Source organism: the organism of the source record quoted next, unplaced genomic scaffold (genome assembly GCF_019419815.1).
Source record: "Pyrus x bretschneideri cultivar Hongxiangsu unplaced genomic scaffold, Pyrus_bretschneideri_v1 Contig82, whole genome shotgun sequence".
NCBI classification, from domain to species: Eukaryota; Viridiplantae; Streptophyta; class Magnoliopsida; order Rosales; family Rosaceae; genus Pyrus; species Pyrus x bretschneideri.
This window is the reverse complement of record NW_025999823.1, coordinates 556,743-576,184: the sequence shown is the minus strand read 5'-3', so window position 1 is coordinate 576,184 and position 19,442 is coordinate 556,743. Positions and strand designations below refer to the sequence as shown.

General features: G+C 36.7%; 2 protein-coding genes and 1 pseudogene across 2 annotated transcripts; 2 read left to right on the top strand and 1 right to left on the bottom strand.

Moving 5' to 3' along the window:
- The first annotated feature begins 9,529 nt into the window (after positions 1–9,529).
- On the top strand, positions 9,530–10,915 carry LOC125473314 (ATP-dependent DNA helicase pif1-like). The gene has a single exon (XM_048575966.1). The coding sequence runs from the start codon at positions 9,530–9,532 to the stop codon at positions 10,913–10,915; it is 1,386 nt and encodes a 461-aa protein (XP_048431923.1).
- Positions 10,916–12,393: 1,478 nt separating this feature from the next.
- Positions 12,394–16,288, bottom strand: LOC125473322 (F-box protein At5g51370-like). The gene is made up of 2 exons (XM_048575982.1): positions 15,060–16,288; positions 12,394–13,109 (listed from the first exon to the last, which is right to left on the bottom strand). The coding sequence occupies exons 1-2, from the start codon at positions 16,286–16,288 to the stop codon at positions 12,836–12,838; spliced, it is 1,503 nt and encodes a 500-aa protein (XP_048431939.1). The 3' UTR covers positions 12,394–12,835.
- Positions 16,289–18,196: 1,908 nt separating this feature from the next.
- On the top strand, positions 18,197–19,102 carry LOC125473323 (annotated as a pseudogene).
- The last annotated feature ends 340 nt before the right edge of the window (positions 19,103–19,442 follow it).

Below are 19,442 nucleotides of genomic sequence, written 5' to 3'. Positions count from 1 at the left end.
AAAAAACAAAAACCGACACAATATAAAAGATTAAAAAACTCATGAACATTTTTGTCAGAATACAAAAATATAAAATTTGTTTTATTAACAGAAAAAGAAAAAGAAACAGATAACTCCTCCATTTTAGGAGAGAGAACAACCAATGTGGGGAGAAAAATCTTCAGGATTAGCACGTTTAATTTTCAAACTGCATAGCAGTTTCCATACAAGGAAACCAACCCACCCACGTCTATCTTCTATTCCCCCATTTTCTGATCAAACTTCTTCCTCACACAATTCCACGTACAACTCTATTCATTCTGTTTTCTAACTGCAGCCTACCACTCCATATTCTCTCCTTCTTTCACTACTATTTCTCTACAGGTTTCAGTTCTCACCCAGTTTTGATTTTTCTCTCTTTTCATTTTCTTTGTTCCTGGCAAATTTGTGAATAAGGACTGGGACTACAAAGTGGAAGCTCTGAAAAATTCGAGCCGGTATTGATGTCTTGATTTTCCATTTTTACCATCACCAATTCAATTCAGAACCTATGTCATGCTTAACTCTCAATCTTTTTGCTCCTGTCAATCTTAATATTATTGGTTTGTATTTCTTTGTTATTTATGTTCCTCCTACACATTAGTTTATTTTAATTAATTTATTAGAGATTTTAATTAATTTATTAGAGAAAACTGTTTGCAGTTGCCGGCAATTTTAAATTCTCCACTTTGAATCAAATTTGTTGTTTAGCAGATCTCGCTCCCATATTTGTCTGCAACTAAACCGTAAGCCGACCTCCACTCCCGCTGATCCACCGCCACCTCCACCTCCACCTCCGATCCCTCTTCCTCCTTTTCAATTCTAACCCTACCCTAATATAAATTATTTAATGTGTTGTGTTGTTCACTTAATTTTGATTTAGTTTAAGTTTTTTCTTCCGGGTTTTGGTCTGGAACCTTGCTGTTCATCATCACTTTTTCAGATGGCAGCGAAATCGCGCAAGGTCGGAGCCTATAGATTCGTATCAAAACCCTCTGCCATCTGATATGATACCCGCACCATCCATCAACTGATTCCGGCCAATCCCTGCCGGGATTTGGTCTCTGCCCAAGAGAGAAAGTTGATCCTCTCCTAACGATCTTTCTACCTATCTCTTCAATTTTCTCTCCAATTTTCTCTGTCAGAACCTGTGGAGAAAAAAAAAATTGATTTTTTTTTTCCTTAGTTTTTGGTTTGTGGGTTTTTAATTTTTTTTTATTTTTTGTGCAGGTAAAGGAAGAACCCAGAAGAGATATGTTAACTGAAGGACTTGATAGGAGCCCGCTTCGTTGGGTTAGAGAGGTTTGTGAAGAAAAATCATTACCCTCTTTCTTTTTTCGAATTAAAAAAAAAACCCATATTTTAGTTCTCAGCATTATACGTGGTATTGTAGTGATTCACTATCCGATTAATAAAACCCATATTTTAATTCTTTTAATTTTATGGATTTTTGGCATCTGATTTTGGTTTTTGATGACTTCTTAGTGATTGACTTCTTTGGTGTTTATTTTGTGATTTATGCTTGCAAATAGAAGTTTTGAAATCTTGGAAAATTTGAAATGTTAGGGTTTGATCCGTGTTCGCTCACAATTGGTGGTAGTTTCATAGCAGTCCAAACAAAATTGATATTAAATTGAAGCCAAGAATAGGAAATTTTGAAGTATATGTTATTCTGTTGCTGCAAGGAATGTGATTGCATCCCTTAGACATTAGGTATATGCCAAATCTAATAAAATTTTAGTATGCGATTTTGTGATAATCTTCCATGGTAAGTGACTTTGGTTTGTTTTGGTTGATCTGAATTTCAAATTTCCAGTTGAATTGTTTGTTTTGGTTTGCTGCGCATGATATGAGCTTCAAATTAGATAATTTATGTGTGTTAATACTTATCCTTCACTAGCTCGCTCAATTGCATAATTTGCATTAGTTGTTGCTTGAACATGTTCTGTCACTTACATTTTACGTCGGGAAATTTCTTTCATTTTGGATTTTTTTTACCCCTTTGAAGCAGAAAAATAATGCAATTATGATTAAAGTTTCGTTTTTGGTACTTCCCGAATCCTGTGATTGAGTGCAGGGTATAGCCGAAACAGGAAAAACTAATGTACACGAATTTCTTGATGTTAACGGCAGACCAGTTCTCATAGTGGATGCTTCTAAGCATCTTTCTGCTGTAAATTTTATATTTTTCGCCATGTCTGACTCCATACCATATAATCTTAATATTTTTGAGGTGTTACATGCAAATTTTAATCGATAAAATAGTGTTACTTTTTAACTTAAAACATGCAGACTCTGGGACACCATCCATCAAGAGTATCGTGATGTTGTCGAGAGGCGAGTTTTTACAGGTTTGGAGGACTACAACATATCAAGTATGGAGGGAATTGATAGAAGCGATATGTCAGAGGTTGTTACCTTATCTGCATTATTCCTCTTTTGTACAGATGATATATTTTTTCTTCTTTTTCAAAAATAAAATAAAATTCATTCTGTTTAGCAATTTCTCAATGTAGGTTGGCAATGAAGAAGTTGACTTTGGACAAACAAATATTCACAATTTTCAACAGTCAGACCAAAGGTATCGTAGGAGTAATCAACAAAGGCAAAATCATAGGAGCAATCAACAAAGACAAAGACGACAATCTATGAATTCATCACAGCGGGCTCGAATTTCAATACGACGTCGTGCCAATTATCAAACCCGCTTGAACTCAATCAATATAGTTCAAAATCAAACGGAAGTAAACCAAGAAAACATAGGATCGACATCTGCGGGTAACTATGATTTTTTTTTTGTCTCGATTCAATTCGTACGTTGTATTAACATTTTTGTACAAATTATTAAGACAAATTATTAAGACAAATATATTAAGATTGAACAAATCAGTGATTCTAAGTTGTCATTGCCTTTTTGTACTATCAATGCAAACATCCATTTAATAATTCTGTTATGTCTATAATAATTTCAACATTTGGATTGTATATATTTACCATAGTGACCAACGTTTTAACAAGTACTCCAAACAACAAAAATAAATAAATAAAAAAAATAAAAATAAAAATAAACAAAGAAGGAAAGGAATATTATGTAAACTTGGAATAACAGTTCAAGTATAATAGTTAAGAGAAAAATATAAAAATAACATCACATAAAGATATAGTACATCGATACTAAATGGAAATAATTGTGAAGTTAAAAAAAAACATGCAGCACATAATTACACAGATGCAAAATCAAAGGAAGCAAAAAGCACAACCCAAATCAGAGAAATGAAATCATAAATCAATGATTCAGTGCATGAAATTCACTAAATTTTAATAAACCCTAGATTCAGAGATATTGGCGTTGCATTCATTTTCATCCGAAAACGGCAAGAAGAAAACCATTCTCATCCAAAAAAAATGTATTTTTCTTTTCTGTGATCAATTAAAATAAACATTAATTCATCCAAGGTTTGGCATCCAAAACAATCCACAGTTTTTGCTTTTCTGATCACTAAAAGCTACAGACTTTAAAGAGAAAATAGCTCAAAATACAAAACATTCACTTTTTCTTTGTTTTCTTCTTCCTCTGCCACTTATTATGTGACCTAGGCAGTCTCAATCAAACGAAAAAAAAAAAAAAAAACGTAATGTATACCAATGATTCAATTACAAAAACAAAAGGAAAAAAAATACGTATGTAGGTACTTAAATAATATTCTATGCTTACTAATATTTTTCGTGCACCATTACGTTTCTTGGTTTAGAGCAACAAAATGCATATGTTACTGATCAGACACAAAGCCAACGAGAGCAATGGCGGGATCAACAACGTATGAGGCGGAATTCAATGAGTTCAAGCCAAAGACACGAATATTTAGCACGGCGACGATCCAATTATCGTGTTCAACAAATTCAACGCTCAAACATAATGTTATTTGGTGGTGATGCCGATCAAGTTCAACACCCTAACATAGTGCAGTTCGATGAAGGCAGTAGCAATCATGTTGAACGACTAAACATAGTGCCGTTTGAAGAAGGCAGCAACAATCAAGTTCCAAGAACAATGCGCTTAACTCATATAAGGCAAATTGCCTGATCGAATAGGACACGCTTGCCTCGGGATGGACTAATACAAAGTTTCACTAATAATGGTAATCGCACAAACTACCATAGTACAACTTTGAAAAAGATAAACATCAATATCATCATTACTGTAAACACTACTTATTACCTTACTTCCATTTCATTTGATTATAACAGAAAATACAACAGCGCAATCGTTCAGTTCGAATACTCCAATGAGTCATTGTTATCTGCCCATCATCAATGAAGGTATAATTTTTTAATATTAATACCTACAATTTCAACTATGCTCTCTAAATCATGAAACACCTTTAATGTTTCCTTTTTAAGCAGATGCTTTTAATCTCATTAATGAAAATGAGATCCAGCCTAACGAGGACGTACCACCTCGACATCATACTATGGGAAGAAGGCCAATTCATAATTGTGCTAGAAACTTTAATGAAAACATGGAAATCCCAAGATTTCACATGCCAAATCCAACCACATGTCCAGATTGTCATGCCCGTTTGTTCTCTCATGAAACATCTGAAATGTGTTGCTTACGTGGAAAGCTTGCTCTACCATTGGCACCGTCCCCTCCTGAAATGACTGAGCTTTTTTGCAACCAATCTGCCGAGGGAAGACATTTTAGGCAGAATATACGAGCTTACAACCACATTTTTGCCTTCACTTCAATGGGAGTTCATGTTGACGAAAACCTAGCAACAGGAAGACGTGGTATTTACACATTTCGTGCTCAAGGTTCCATATATCATAAGATTGGAAGTCTTTTGCCTATTAGAAATAGTAGACCGAGATTCCTACAAATGTATATATATGACACAGCTCATGAAATAGACAATCGAATGAGAGAAAGTGAAGCATTAAACAGAGATGTGGTTGAAAAAATCCAACAAATCTTGAATCAATATAATCCATTTGTGCAAACATTTCACCACCTTGCGCAACGTCAAGATTTGCAAAGTTGTAGATTGATTATCAAAGAGCAGCCCGCGAATCAACGACAATATTGTTTACCGTCTGCATCTCAGGTTGCTGCAATCATAGTAGGTGGTGAAGGATCAGAAAACATTAGAGGTCGAGATATTGTTGCGCAAACTACAGATGGTCAACTTAAGAGTATCAAAGACTGTGTCGGCTACTATGACCCTTTACAATATCCATTGTTGTTACCTTATGGAACATATGGATGGGATGTGAATACTCGAAATAACAACAGCAGAAAAGTGACATGTTGTGACTATTATTCGTATCTTCTTCAGGTAACCTAAGACCTTCATCTCTATGAATACAATATTAATTTTTAAAACTTATATTGTGTTGAACAATGAATTTTATCATTTTAGATCCGTCAACACGACGAATCGCTTCTACTTCGTGGTGGCCGCCTATTGCAACAATATGTAGTTGATAACTACGTCAAGATCGAATCACAAAAGCTTAGATGGATGCGTAATAATCAACACACAATTCAATCTGAATTTTATCGAGGACTGCAAGACTCATTAATTGCAGGACAAAATAATGCAGGTATGAAGCTAATCAGTTTATAATAAAACATATATTCTTTAAGTTCATGTTCTGTCATATTAAATGAGACTTATTAATAGGTTGAAACAAAACAAACATATTTAGACTTATTAACGACCTATAACAAAACAAATACAGGAGACGTCGGTCGTCGTAGGACTATATTACCATCATCTTTTGTTGGTAGTCCCCGAGACATGTATCAAAGGTATCAAGATGCAATGACTTTGGTTCAAAAATATGGAAGACCAGATATTTTCCTAACAATGACATGTAATCCAACTTGGGAAGAAATAAGTGATGAGCTACTACCTGGCCAAACACCACAAGATCGACCAGATTTGCTTACAAGGGTTTTTCGTGCAAAATTTGAAGAGTTGAAGAATGATGTTATAAAAAAAAGGTGTTTTAGGCAAAGTTCTTGCATATGTATATGTCATTGAGTTTCAAAAGCGCGGTCTCCCCCATGTTCACATGCTTCTCATGTTAGAAGAAAATGATAAGCTTAATAGTCCAGATGATTATGATCAGGTGGTACGGGCTGAAATACCAAATCCAAATGAAGAGCCTGAATTGTATGGTGCCGTCTTAAGGCATATGATACATGGTCCATGTGGAATACACAATTCACGGTCACCCTGTATGAAACGTGGTAGCTGTAAACGAAATTATCCTAAGCCATTTGCACTAACTACAGTTCAAGGAAATGATTCTTATCCAGTCTATCGTAGAAGAGATAATCATGATCCAATCCCATTAGATCATAATGCACGTATAATGGTGGATAATCGGTGGGTCATTCCGTATAACTCATGGCTACTCCTCAGATATGATTGTCATATTAATGTTGAGATTTGTTGCAGCATTAAGTGTCAAGTATCTGTACAAATATGTTTACAAAGGTCCCGACCGAGTAGAGCTTTTGAAGTCCATCATGAACCTATTCAAGATGAAATAAAGCAGTTTGTTGATGCAAGATGGGTTTGTGCACCTGAAGCTTTATGGAGAATATTCAAATTTGTAACTAATCGACTTTATCCATCGGTGGAACGATTACAAATTCATCTTCCTGAAGGACAAACTATTCATTTTTACCCTCACCAAAGAGTAGCAGATATTTTGGCAGATGACACTAACTCGATGACTATGCTGACAGAGTTTTTTACCAAGAATACCACTTGCCCGGAAGCACGACAATACTTATACAGGGAATTCCCTGAACGGTTCAAATGGAGTCAAAAAGATAAACTCTGGAGTGAGAGGATGAATAACCATAAAGTTATTGGCCGGATATATGCAGTCTCGCCGAATGAGGGTGAAAAATTCTACTTACGCATCCTTCTTAATCATGTTAGAGGACCAACATCATTTGAGAATTTAAGAATAGTCAATGACATTGTACAACCAACATTTAAGAAAGCAGTGGAACAACGAGGTTTGCTAGAAGATGATGATAGCATCAGACAATGTCTCTGTGAAGCCACTAACATTCGCATGCCGTCAGCTTTGCGAAGGTTGTTTGTTACCATCTTAGTTTATTGTGAGCCACATGGAGTAAGAAGATTATGGGATGAATCTCATTCATTTATGGTGGAAGATTATTCTGCTTCAAGTACCACAAATAATACTTCTATCTTGAACAAGCTTTTGCAAGACTTGAACGGACTATTAGTGCAACATAGTAAGTCTATATCTGATTACGATTTACCACAAATAACACAAGATTGTGTTAGAGACAACACAATTCCAAGGATAATACTGATAGGAGCATATTTAGGCGACTTACTTAGCTTGTTTTCGTGCATCTATGTTGTTAATTCATAGTTGTTTTAGTAGTTTAAGCCATTTTCGTGTGTTTTTAGGTTCATATGGCTAAGGAAGCAAAAAGATGCATTTTGGAGCATTTTGGAGCAAAATTGGGCTTGGAATGGATAGCATATGATTGGAGCCAAAGTGTTGGACGAATTTGAAGGCCTTGTATTCATTTTGGACATAAAACAAAGGGCCTAGCCCATTCTCTCTTAAACCAACCCCAAGGCCATGCATTTCCTTCCAATTCCAAAGCCCACAATCACTTCAAAAAGCCATGCAAAGAACCATCCATTCCATCAAAAACAATCCATCAATTCACATGCAAAACCACCATTAACACACATGCACCCAAACAAAGCCAACCTAGCTAACCCTACATGCATTCTTTATGCAACTCTTCATCATTCCACCATTCATTCTTTATTCCACAAACAAGTCACATGCATTTCCACCTTCCTACTTCATCATTTCACCACATTCTCCCTCTTTAACTCATTTCATTATTCATTCACTTTGCATTCATTCAATTCCACCCCACATGCACCCTTTATTCTTCATCATTGCAACCATGGCACATTTACACCAACAAAACAACTCCCATGCCATGGCCTACTCATATTCCCATTTCCTTTCCAACATCTCACATGCATTTCCACCTTCCTACTTCATCATTTCACCACATTTTCCCTTTTATTTCCACATGCAATTCTTCATCATTGCAACCACAAACACCTTAAACAAATAGCCATATACATCTCCACTCCTCCTATAAATACCCTTGCATTCATTCATTCAAATCTCATCTCATTCACAACACAACACAACACCACAAACACATCCACCTTCCTTAGCCGTGAGTCTCCCTTAGAATCCAAAAACCATCTTCCATTTCCACCACTCCTCATCCATTTCCATAATTTCCCAACACTTCCATCCCCCCAACCAACTATCCCTAGACCTTATGCTACAATAAAGAGGAAGATAAGAGGGCCTAAACGTTCATACAATTCAAGATTGAGTTGTTGGAATGTTTAGGCGTTTCTTTGATTTCAATGTTTAATTTCAATTCTCTTTGTTTTGTACGTATGAGGAAATAAACCCCCTTTAGCTAGGGGGTGATTCGAAACTATGTTTATGTTTGTAATATGATTTGATTACTTTTAATTACGTTTCATAAGTTGTGAATTCAATTTGTTTAACTGTTTGATTGATAACCTATTTATGTATGTTTATTAAGAATGAACGCTTAATTTTCATGCATGAATTTGACGCTAGAATATAAGTGAGTTTCACGTAATAGTTATGAACTTATATTCACAAGTAGTGGAGGTTGCTTATAAACAATCGTGTTAAACATATTCTTGGCATAAGTTTCATGCAATCATAGTAACGAATGCCTCGTCAACACTTATAGTTTTCATGATGCTTAATGATTCTTGCTTGTATCTCTATTATGCAATTCATGTAGGGAACTTGTGAGGAATGCTTTGGATTGTCGTATGCAATCATCCAATTCATTAACTTAAGGAAAACTTGACGGTTAATTTAAGCGGACCTAATTAACCCGGGGCGTTGAGAATTCATGGTTTATTGAAAAGCAATTAGACATCGTTTTGTATGCAAGTATAACATATGTGGAGATGAACCCCTTAGCTAGCTTCCCATCCATTCATTTCCGTCAAATCCATATTTACAATTTGTTTTATTTCCAAGTTTTCATTTTTAGTTTAAAGTCGTCCAAATCCAATCCCCCTTTACTTTATTGTTCAATTTAGTTAGAAATCAATTTAGTTTGTGTTTTTAAAGCATTTTGAGTCTTTTGGTTTGTCTTAGTGTTTTAACGTTTAGTTTCACATTCTTTGAGTCTAGTTTAGTGTTTTATCTTGTTTTTACGTTTTTTTAGTCAGTTTCCAAGGTTTTAGCAATCCCTCCTAATCCCCAGTCCAGAACGATCCCTACTTATACTTATACTACAATTGACAAAAAGAGGGTTTAATTTGTGTGCATATAATTCTCGCATCAAATACAAGATGAAGTTTCACTTGACATCTCTGAAGCAGACCTCAATGCGGTACAAAATCTAAATGAAGACCAAATGGCAGCGTATAACTCGATTGTGTCTGCTATTGAACAACGAGACAATGCCATATTTTTTGTGGATGGTCCCGGAGGGACAGGAAAGACATACTTATATCGTGCTTTGTTAGCAACCTTAAGGAGTAAGGGTCATATTATATTGGCAACAGCAACATCTGGAATTGCAACAACCATATTGCCAGGTGGAAGGACAGCACACTCTAGATTTAAAATTCCCCTCAGTCCAGATGCATCTTCCACATGTTCTATTAGTATCCAGTCAGATTTGGCAGAATTGATAAGAAAAACATCAGCTGTTGTTTGGGATGAAGCACCAATGGCACACAGGTTTGCATTTGAGGCTCTCGATCGAACGTTCAAAGATATAATGCGTGTTGACCTACCATATGGAGGAAAGGTCATAATCTTTGGAGGAGATTTTCGACAAGTTCTTCCAGTTGTTCCAAAAGGTACAAGATCTGAATTGATGCAAGCAAGTATGATTAATGCTTCATTTTGGGAACACGTGAAAATCATTCGTCTTAGGCATAACATGAGATCCATCAATGATCAAGACTTTTCAGAGTTCTTACTTCATGTTGGTAATGGGGAACAAGAAACTATGATAGACGACATGATGCAATTACCATCATCTATGGTTATTCCATGGAATGGTGAAGAATCCATTGTCCAATTGGTTAGTGAAGTTTTCCCCGATTTGGAATGTCATGTATGTGATGCAAGATACTTGGTGGAAAGAGCAATTATAACACCAAAAAATGAGGATGCTGACAAAATCAATAAAATGATCATCGATAAATTTCCGGGGATTGAACATATCTTATACTCTTTCGATTCAGTTGAGGACGATGTGAGAAATTTGTATCAACAAGAATTCTTGAATTCAATCTCACCTGGTGGAATGCCCCCTCATCAGTTAACTTTGAAAAAAGGTGCCCCGATAATGCTTTTGAGAAATATCGATCCGAAGATGGGGTTGTGCAATGGTACAAGACTGGCTTGCCATGGAGCTTACAATAATCTAATTGATGCCGAAATCTTATCTGGACAATTTGCTGGAACTAGAGTGTTTTTACCAAGAATCTCTTTAAAGACCACAGAAAGTGCAGGACTCCCATTCGAAATGATGAGAAAACAGTTTCCAGTGAAATTGAGTTTTGCACTAACTATAAATAAATCACAAGGGCAGACAATACCAAATGTGGGTATTTATCTACCAGATCACGTATTCAGTCATGGACAATTGTACGTGACTTTATCAAGAGGAGTTTCAGCGTCTACAATAAAAGTCTTGGTAAAGAAAGGAGAGTTACACGGTAACGAAGGAGTCTTCACAAGAAATGTTGTGTACAAAGATATTTTGCTTCCCTCGAATTCAACATAAGGTTACATTCTTTCTTTTAATGTTTAATTCCCTTTTTCAACTTTTAATGCACTTCAATTACAAATAATGCTAATATTTGATTTTAACCAAACGCATTAAATTTTCAACAGGACGGAATAATATGAGTTCATAATATATTTTGGTGTCATGTGCATCAAGGTCAATTAAATTTCTCGGATTGTTTTTATACTTTTTATTTAACTTTTAGTTGCAACTAAATTATAAGGATCTTTTCTGTTATTTATTACTTTTTTTTTTTTTTTACATATTCTAGACAAAATACTTTAGATTCCGCCTGTATTATTAGAGATGATAATCGCCTTTATTTTATGTTTCTATACTTTGAACCAATCCTCGCATATAAATACATTTAAAATGTGTAAGTTGCGTGTAGCGTGCCGTGATTTAAAAAGTGTCTTTCGCACGTGCTTGAGAACACCGTAATAGGCATTGCTGCGTGTGAGATAGTATCCACGTCAACAACTTCAATTTATTGCTTCCAATTAGGAGCAGTCATCTTCTAGATTTCATACCTCACCTCCAAACTTGGTATCATACTTTCTAAAGCATATACATTGAAAACCATAATGGAACAAAACTAACATAATACACATTTAGGGGCGCGTAGCGCCCGTGATGCAAAAATGCCTCTCGCACGCACGTTAGTGCGTGCAGAGAGGCTAGTATTTAATTATTTTTCTAATCTAGTTGGGTTTGGGAGTGGATCCCGTCTCAAGCTAAGTTAGCATTTAACAAGGAAATTGACAAAAAAATGTCTGACATTGAAATAAATTCGTAAAATGAGGTATGACATTATAATTTTTAAAACATGAAGTATGAGATTGTGATTCGACTCATAATTGAGATAATTTTGTATAATTTGCTCTAAATTGGAAGTGCCAAAATGAGAGAAAGGGAAAAGAAGATTAAAAGGTAATTAAACCAAACATTATACGCATACTATTTTCAAGTAAGAAGCAAATAACTGGTTCTTTTAGCAGAAAACCCTTCAAGTGCTTTTGAAATCCAAAAACATTTTCTCTAAAAATCACTTTTAGTCATTTAAAAACACTTGCCAAACAAACCTTTTTACTTTTCGTGGTCTCTAGGTCATCATTCTAATCCACGTATTACGAGATTAATTGCCATTCCACAACGGTCTTATAGCTCTGTTAGTTCAAAGCAATAATCTCCCGGTCATCACTTAGTACGAGAAAATTTTCCATTCAAAAGTTCAAGGTTCTAAGTTCAAAGCTAAGGGTAAGGTTTCCCTGATTCAAGTTAAAAAATTTCCATGAAAATATGCATCGACAACAAATTACAGGTACTGTTGCGATTCATGAACTTTCCTTGATAATAAAGGTACATGATCAACTAATCTTGTATACTCTCAAACTTTATCGAAATATATCGACCACGTTACTGACAACGTAGAAGAAACTTGAACGCCAAAATGAGATGAGTCATTAACACCAAGATGACGAAAAATAATCCCATAACAGTTGCATGAGAACACAATGAACACGCATAATGCCACTACACTTTGAGGTAAAAGAAGTTCATTCCTAGTAAATGTTACATTGTTACATATCGACGATGTCGAAAGAGTTGATAAACTCTACCCATGTGTTTGCTTACTCTTAACTCCTAGCAAGTCAGTACAGCTATTTAAAATGACCAAACTAGCACGTCTAACCTTGCTGAATATCAGAGAAACAGGACTAGTCTTAAATAACACCGACAACTTGACACTGACCTGCACTCGGTATGGTTTCTGTGGGCAAGGAAGCAAATGACCCCTCGATCATCACAATGCTGAACATCTAAATAACATTTCAATCTATCTATTTTCTGTGTTGATCCAAACACTGAACAGCTGCCCAATATGAGGATGCTCACTGAACAGGTCAAGCAGTGGAGTCAAGGCTTTAATCTCTTGAAAAACCTACCACCTTTCATTCCCACTCCAGCCTCTGCAAGACTTGCTGATAAGAGAGCTTTGGAATTCGGTCGCCATGTCAACTCTTTAAGAACAGAAAATAAGGTTGCTAAGGCAGGAGTAATTTCACTGTCCGTTACATTGTTACATGATACTACTCGAAGCCTTTGAAGCTCTTTCCAGCAAAGGAGTACCGACTCCAGACCTCCTGTTGTCAGCAGTGAGCATCCTTCTAGAGCAACCAGCTTCACCCTCCTGCATGATGGAAAGGGTAAAAAGATTAACAACCATCAAACTTGACATTAATTAATAGGTCTTGCTTAACATCGATCTCAAGCTAGATTATAAAGATAACAATGATGGCTACTCGTACATACAAATGGGGAGAAGTTCAATCAAAATATTTATGGCAAAATAAATCTTCAAAAGGCAAAAGATGAAGGTAAAAAGCACAAAATTCATAGAATAAAAAAAAATACAAACTGATCTCTGCATGCAGCCAACAGATTTCAGTTCATATCAATACTCTGCAGTAAAGTCATATTGTTCATGAAGACATGTAAGAACGCAATATACCAAGACAACTACTTTTTCTAACCATCCCAAAAACTACAAGTTCAACAGCGCTTGAGAGGAAATGTTTTTTTAATGGGCATATATCAAAACTGACTTTTCCAAATTGTTACCGCCTTATTCTTGCTAGCAAAATGAATCCACAGACAATCTTCAAGTGACTCTAAATATTTTCCTTTTTCTGACAATACCAAATGGTGAAAACCTCTGGAACATCACCTTTTACCAATTATTCTTGGATATAAATGCAGTTTTATGCCATCTGAACTCAAGAACTTTCCTCCTCATGCACCATAAATTAAAAAAAAATGGTGTTCCAATAATTTGGAGGAACCTCTCAATTTTCCACAGAATGCATATCTGACCAATTGGAAAATGCACTTCCACGAATAGTGGACACCACAGCCTCATTGTGTCTGTATTCAAGTTCCAACTTGCTGAAACTTATTTGAGTTCATTTTTTTGTTTTGTCCAAAGTATCCTATGTCACTTTATGGAAATCATAATGCGTAGAAAACCTATTAAGAGGGATCATAGTGTGCACGCCTTACCCTCATTGTGATAAGAAGATCTGAACCGCCCATTTCTAAGGTCCCCATACAAAAACTAGGCAAATGTTATTTAAAATTTGAAACTTTAGACTTAATTGGGTAACAATCCACTAAACTTTAAAACTTTAGAGTTGACAATTGAGAACAACTCATCAAACCCTTGCACAACATCCGACTAAGATTATATGAAGGTAATTATAAAGGTATCAATCCACATCATGAAAACAAGTCTCATAACGGAATTATTGAAGCTATTTGAGACATTCAAATATTTGGATTTTTATGAGGCTCAAGTTCCTAGATCAAACACCATAGGAGTTGGTGGCCAAACAAATATGGTATAAACTTTGATTTGCTTAATTATTGTTTAATAAAGCTTTGATGAATTACGCAAATCGTGCAATTTAGTAAACAAGACAAAGGTGGGACTCCCAAAGAATTTAGATGGGCCATTCCAAGGCAGTTCTAGCCTTAGTGGCAGAGCATTCTCAAAGTTTATTTCTGATCTTTCCATGGGAGTGCTTACAATAAATACATGACATTAGTTAGGGACTGCGTGTCTTTCAAAAGTTTTTGAAGAAGAAAACTGCCCTACCCTATCACCATCAGTGGAGTCTCATCGTGACAACTCTCCAACTATTCCGAAATCTCTTTCCTAAATGACAGAAATTCTAACACGACACATCTTATGATTTGGTATTTCCATTAACGCAATGCCTAAAAAAGGTTTTGCTGCTGAAAGATTAATTAGTCAGGTACGCTCGCTACAGAAGAACCACAGATCTAAAAGCAATAAGCCATGTTTAACTATTTGCATACTTTACGACTATACATCTTCCATTTAGTACAAAATAGATAATATATGGACAAACAATACAACCATCTCCTATGGCATACTCCTCTAATAATCTTCCATGGAGATAGCATTTATAGTACGTAAAAGTATTTTTCTTTTCTAAATAACCGATTTGCACAACAATGTAAAGTCAGAAATAACACAAAATCTAATCTTAAGTTTCTTCAACATATCTCAGGAAACAAATAGAGCTAAACACAAATGGGAAGAAAAAAAATCTCGTACCTACAAATGCTAGCGAATGCGAATACTTCATCCACCAATCCCCAACAATCCTGCAAAACAATATCCCTAACAGCCTCACACACCATGAACAAAGATCTCACAGCATGCTGATCCCGCACCTGACACCGCCGCAAAAGCAACTCCTCGATGGTGGGACAAGACCCCAAATGCTCATCGGGGCCAGGGCTTGAGTCAATGCTCTTGCAAGACTGAAGCATCAAAGTCTTCAAATTCCCACAAAAGGGCAGAGCAGCCAACCAGCCACCATCCATCCTATGATCACTGAGAGTCAATTCCTCAAGCATTTGGCAGCACTGCCCGATTGCCTTAATCCCATCATAGCTCCCTTCACACCCACAGAGCTCAAGCTTCACTAACCTCCTACACCCCTGAGCTAAAATCGTCAACCCGATATCCGAAATCACAGCCCTGTAAAACCCATCAACAGAACCAATCAGTTTCACAATCTGCAAGTTCCTACACCCACTAATTCCCTTCAACGCCAAGTCCCCACAACAATGCAGCTCCAATTCCTGCAATATCTGACACTCCTCAGCAATCCTCACCAACCCATTTTCACTGGCGCCGATAACCGCAATTCGCCGCAAATTCGGGTACGATTGAGCGATCAATCTCAGCCCATGGTCCACAACACTGTTCTTCAACACATCGCTCTCCTCAATGAATCCATTGGGGCTAAAAAGCGAGTCGATATGAACAGTCAAAGCCTTCCTGGTCACCAGAATCCCCGAATTCCTAGGGGACCGAATGCAGGCATGAACAATATCGACATCGTCCAGATTCGGGAACCGGGCGAAAACCCGACCCGAGTCCAAAAACCCCCAATCGAAAAGCTTCACGGAATTCACCAGCCGGCCGTGGAGGTACAGCCACCGCTTGCAGACGAGGGAGTTGGGGAGGTAGTGGGAAATGGGGAGCTTGGAGAAGATGCGGAGGAGGAGCTTGTCGGACAGGAGGGAGGTGGAATCGGGTGCAGGCGGGTCAAGGGTAAGGGAATTGAAGGCGGAGGAGAGGTCGGGCTCGGAGTGGGGAGACGGCGAGGCGGTGGAGGGAGAGAGGGAGTTCAAGTGGTTCTGGAGCTGCATCTTCATGATAACATGCTTGAGAGCTTGGTCCGGGAGGCTCAGTGGGCGCGGCCGCTTGGGCAGAACTGGCGGTGGTGATCTTTTTGGGCTTCCGGATTTTCTGTCTGGTGAATTTGGAGACATTAATTAAAGTTTTTCGGAAGATAGAGAGAGAGACACACACACACAGAGACAGAAAGAGAGAGGGACAAGACAAAAATAAATGAACCCTTTAAGTAATTAGGGTTAGGGTCTGTGAAAATCTAATCTTTTTCTCAATCACAGTCGGTCTATCTGTCTTTCTATCTTTCTAGAAAATGACTCCGTTATCCAGTACAGGTGAATCTACGATAAAATAGGGATAGGCATGTGAAAATTGGCTAAAAATAAGACTTTGATAATTCGTAGGTCTCTCGTTGAAAAACATGAATAATTTACGATGATGAGTAAAAATGCTCATAAGAAGTTGAGTTGTTTTTGGGCTGAAAATAATTGTTTAACAAATGAATGAGGGGTAATTTTCCGAAAGGATAAAATCTTATAATTGGATATAAAGTTTGTCTGACATTAAAAGGGGAAAGGGGTGTAACTTAAGTAACAACATCTGGTTGTGTTATGGAAAGTACAAGTCATAATTCTCCAACTCCCAACTCCTCCAGTTACTTTTTTTTGTTTTCAATTCAAAGCTGGCTTTTCTCCTTGTTTTTTTTCTTTTTTTATTTTTCTTTCCTTTATTTACAACTAATTATGATAATTGCAATTTTTTTTCAGCAGAACGAATTAATAATTACACATGAAAGAGGACGATTTTATTTTAGATGATTATTTATGATTCAATTCAGTTGTTTTCTACTTTTTGATTATGATTTCAATTGGTGATCCGTAATTTAATATAATTTAATAGTTTAAAGTAAAATATTTAACTAGAGTAACGAAGTGAGGAATCCCTGCTCTATACACATTCTTAGCTTTTATACATCAAATCACCTTTAGATGTCAATGAAGGTTGTGGAGGGAAAGAGATCATTTCCAGATCATTTTCACTAAATCCGCCTAATTAATCAATCCGGATCTTTGTTCAATAATATATTAACATGTTTAAGGTTTTTTTTTTTTTTCATATGACAATATATTATTGGATCTGAACATTGTGGATGTGAATCAGTTCTATATTAGTTGTTCTTGTTGGCAAGAGAGCTTCGTGCCTCATGTGGAGAAAGATAAATCTGTCCAGGGAATAATATATGCATGTGGAGGGTGCACGCATACGTCCTTTTTGTGTAGAAGAATATGAAACCTATATAAACTTTGTTTCCATGAAGTATGATAGAAATTTCTTTTAGCACAAACGATATTCTACACTAATGAATATTAAGGGCTTGTTTGGGTAAAAGATTAAAAAGAGGTTTGGATTGAAAAAAGAAAAAAAAAAAAAAGTTTTGGAAATCCCCATTTTTAACCATCTTGTTTGGATAGCTTTAAAAAGTAGTGAAGGTAAGATAGGATTAAAACAGGGGAGTAAAAGAGGGGTTTAGTAAACTGAAAAACCACATCGACAAGAGGTGGGTTTTGCACCATGGGCGGAGCCAATATAGGTTCACAGTGGTCAACTAACCCTTGTGCACTTCCTATGTTTTTCATCAAGTTAAATAATAAGGTAAATTACACAAAATTACCTCAACTATTGGTCTCATAACACTATCATACCTCATCTTTTAAAATTGACAATGTCATACCTCATCTTTAGAATTTGGTCAAATGTTATACCTTCCTTTAATTTGGTCGTGAATTTCTCAGTTAAATGCTGATGTGGCTTGAACTGAGGCCCACTTTCTATTAAACAAAATTAATAAAATATTAAAAAATAATAATTTACCCTCCAAAAAAAAAAAAAAAAAAAAACCCAAACACTGATCTTCCCTTACCCCTTTCCCAAATCCAAAACCCAGATCCTTTCCCCTTCCCCTTCCCTACAACCCCCAACCCCCTTTCCCACCCATGCCAACATCTCCCCCTCCCTCCCCCCCCCCCCCCCCCCCAAACCCACCTCTCCCTGCCCTTCCGTGCAACCTCACCGACCTCAAAGCTCATTCCAATCTGAAACCAAAATATTGCAGCCATAAAATGAAAACTTCTGAATACGAAGGTGAGGAGCTAGGCAAAACGTTTCCAATGATGATTCCGAGAAAGTCGTAGCGCGGGTGTAGGAGCGAAGCGGCGGCGGTTGAAGATTACGTGCGGGAGTAACTTGATCGGACGTTTCCGTTGATCAGAAAGCAGAACCTAGAGATTGTTGAGAAGAAAGATGAAGTAATGAAGAGGAGAGTGGACGATGGTGAGGAGGAGGAGGAAGATGAGGGTTTTGGAGGGGAGAAGAGCATGGTGGTTGAGGAAGGGAGCAAGGATTGGCCGTTGGATGCTGATGTGGGGTGGGGGATTCAGGCTTCACTGTACTTCGAGAACCACCCAATTTGAAACGTGGTGGGCGACAATGGGGTTGAGATTGATTGGGAAGGCGAGGTTGAAGACAATTGGGTGAAGGAGATCAACTACTTGGAATGGGAGAGTTTTGCTTTTCACCCAAGTCCTCTTCTTGTTCTTGTTTTCGAGAGGTACAATAGAGCAAGCAGGAATTGGAAGGCATTGAAAGAGCTCAAAAAGGCGGTCAAGGTCTACTGGAATGCCAAAGATCGATTGCCTCCTCGGTTATGCGTGTTATCGACCTCGTTGATTTCCAATTTTGCAATGATTTAATTGATGAATGATGTTGGCATGGGTGGGCAGGGGGTTGGGGGTTGCAGGGGAAGGGATTTGGGTTGCAGGGAAGAGGAAGGGGTCAGGGAAGATAGGTGTTTGGGTTTTTTTTTTTTTTTTTTTTAAATTTAATTTAATTTAATTTTTTTATATTTTTTAGGGTAAATTAATATTTTTTTAATATTTTATTAATTTTTAATAGAAAGTGGGTCTCGGATCAAGCCTTGTCAGCATTTAACTGTGAAATTCACAACCAAGCTAACGGAAGGTATAACATTAGACCAAATTCTAAAGATGAGGTATGACATTGTCAATTTTAAAAGATGAGGTATGATAGTGTCGTGAAATCAATAGTTGAAGTAGTTTTTTTGTCATTTACCCTAAATAATATTTCATTTGAATTATTAGTTACGTACAGTATGCTTATAATTTGACCCTTTTGGCCACTAGATATTAATAACTCCTGAACATTAATTATGTAGAATATGCCTATAATTTCATTATTTAAAATTTTTACCATATTTAGAATTACTCGACATTATAT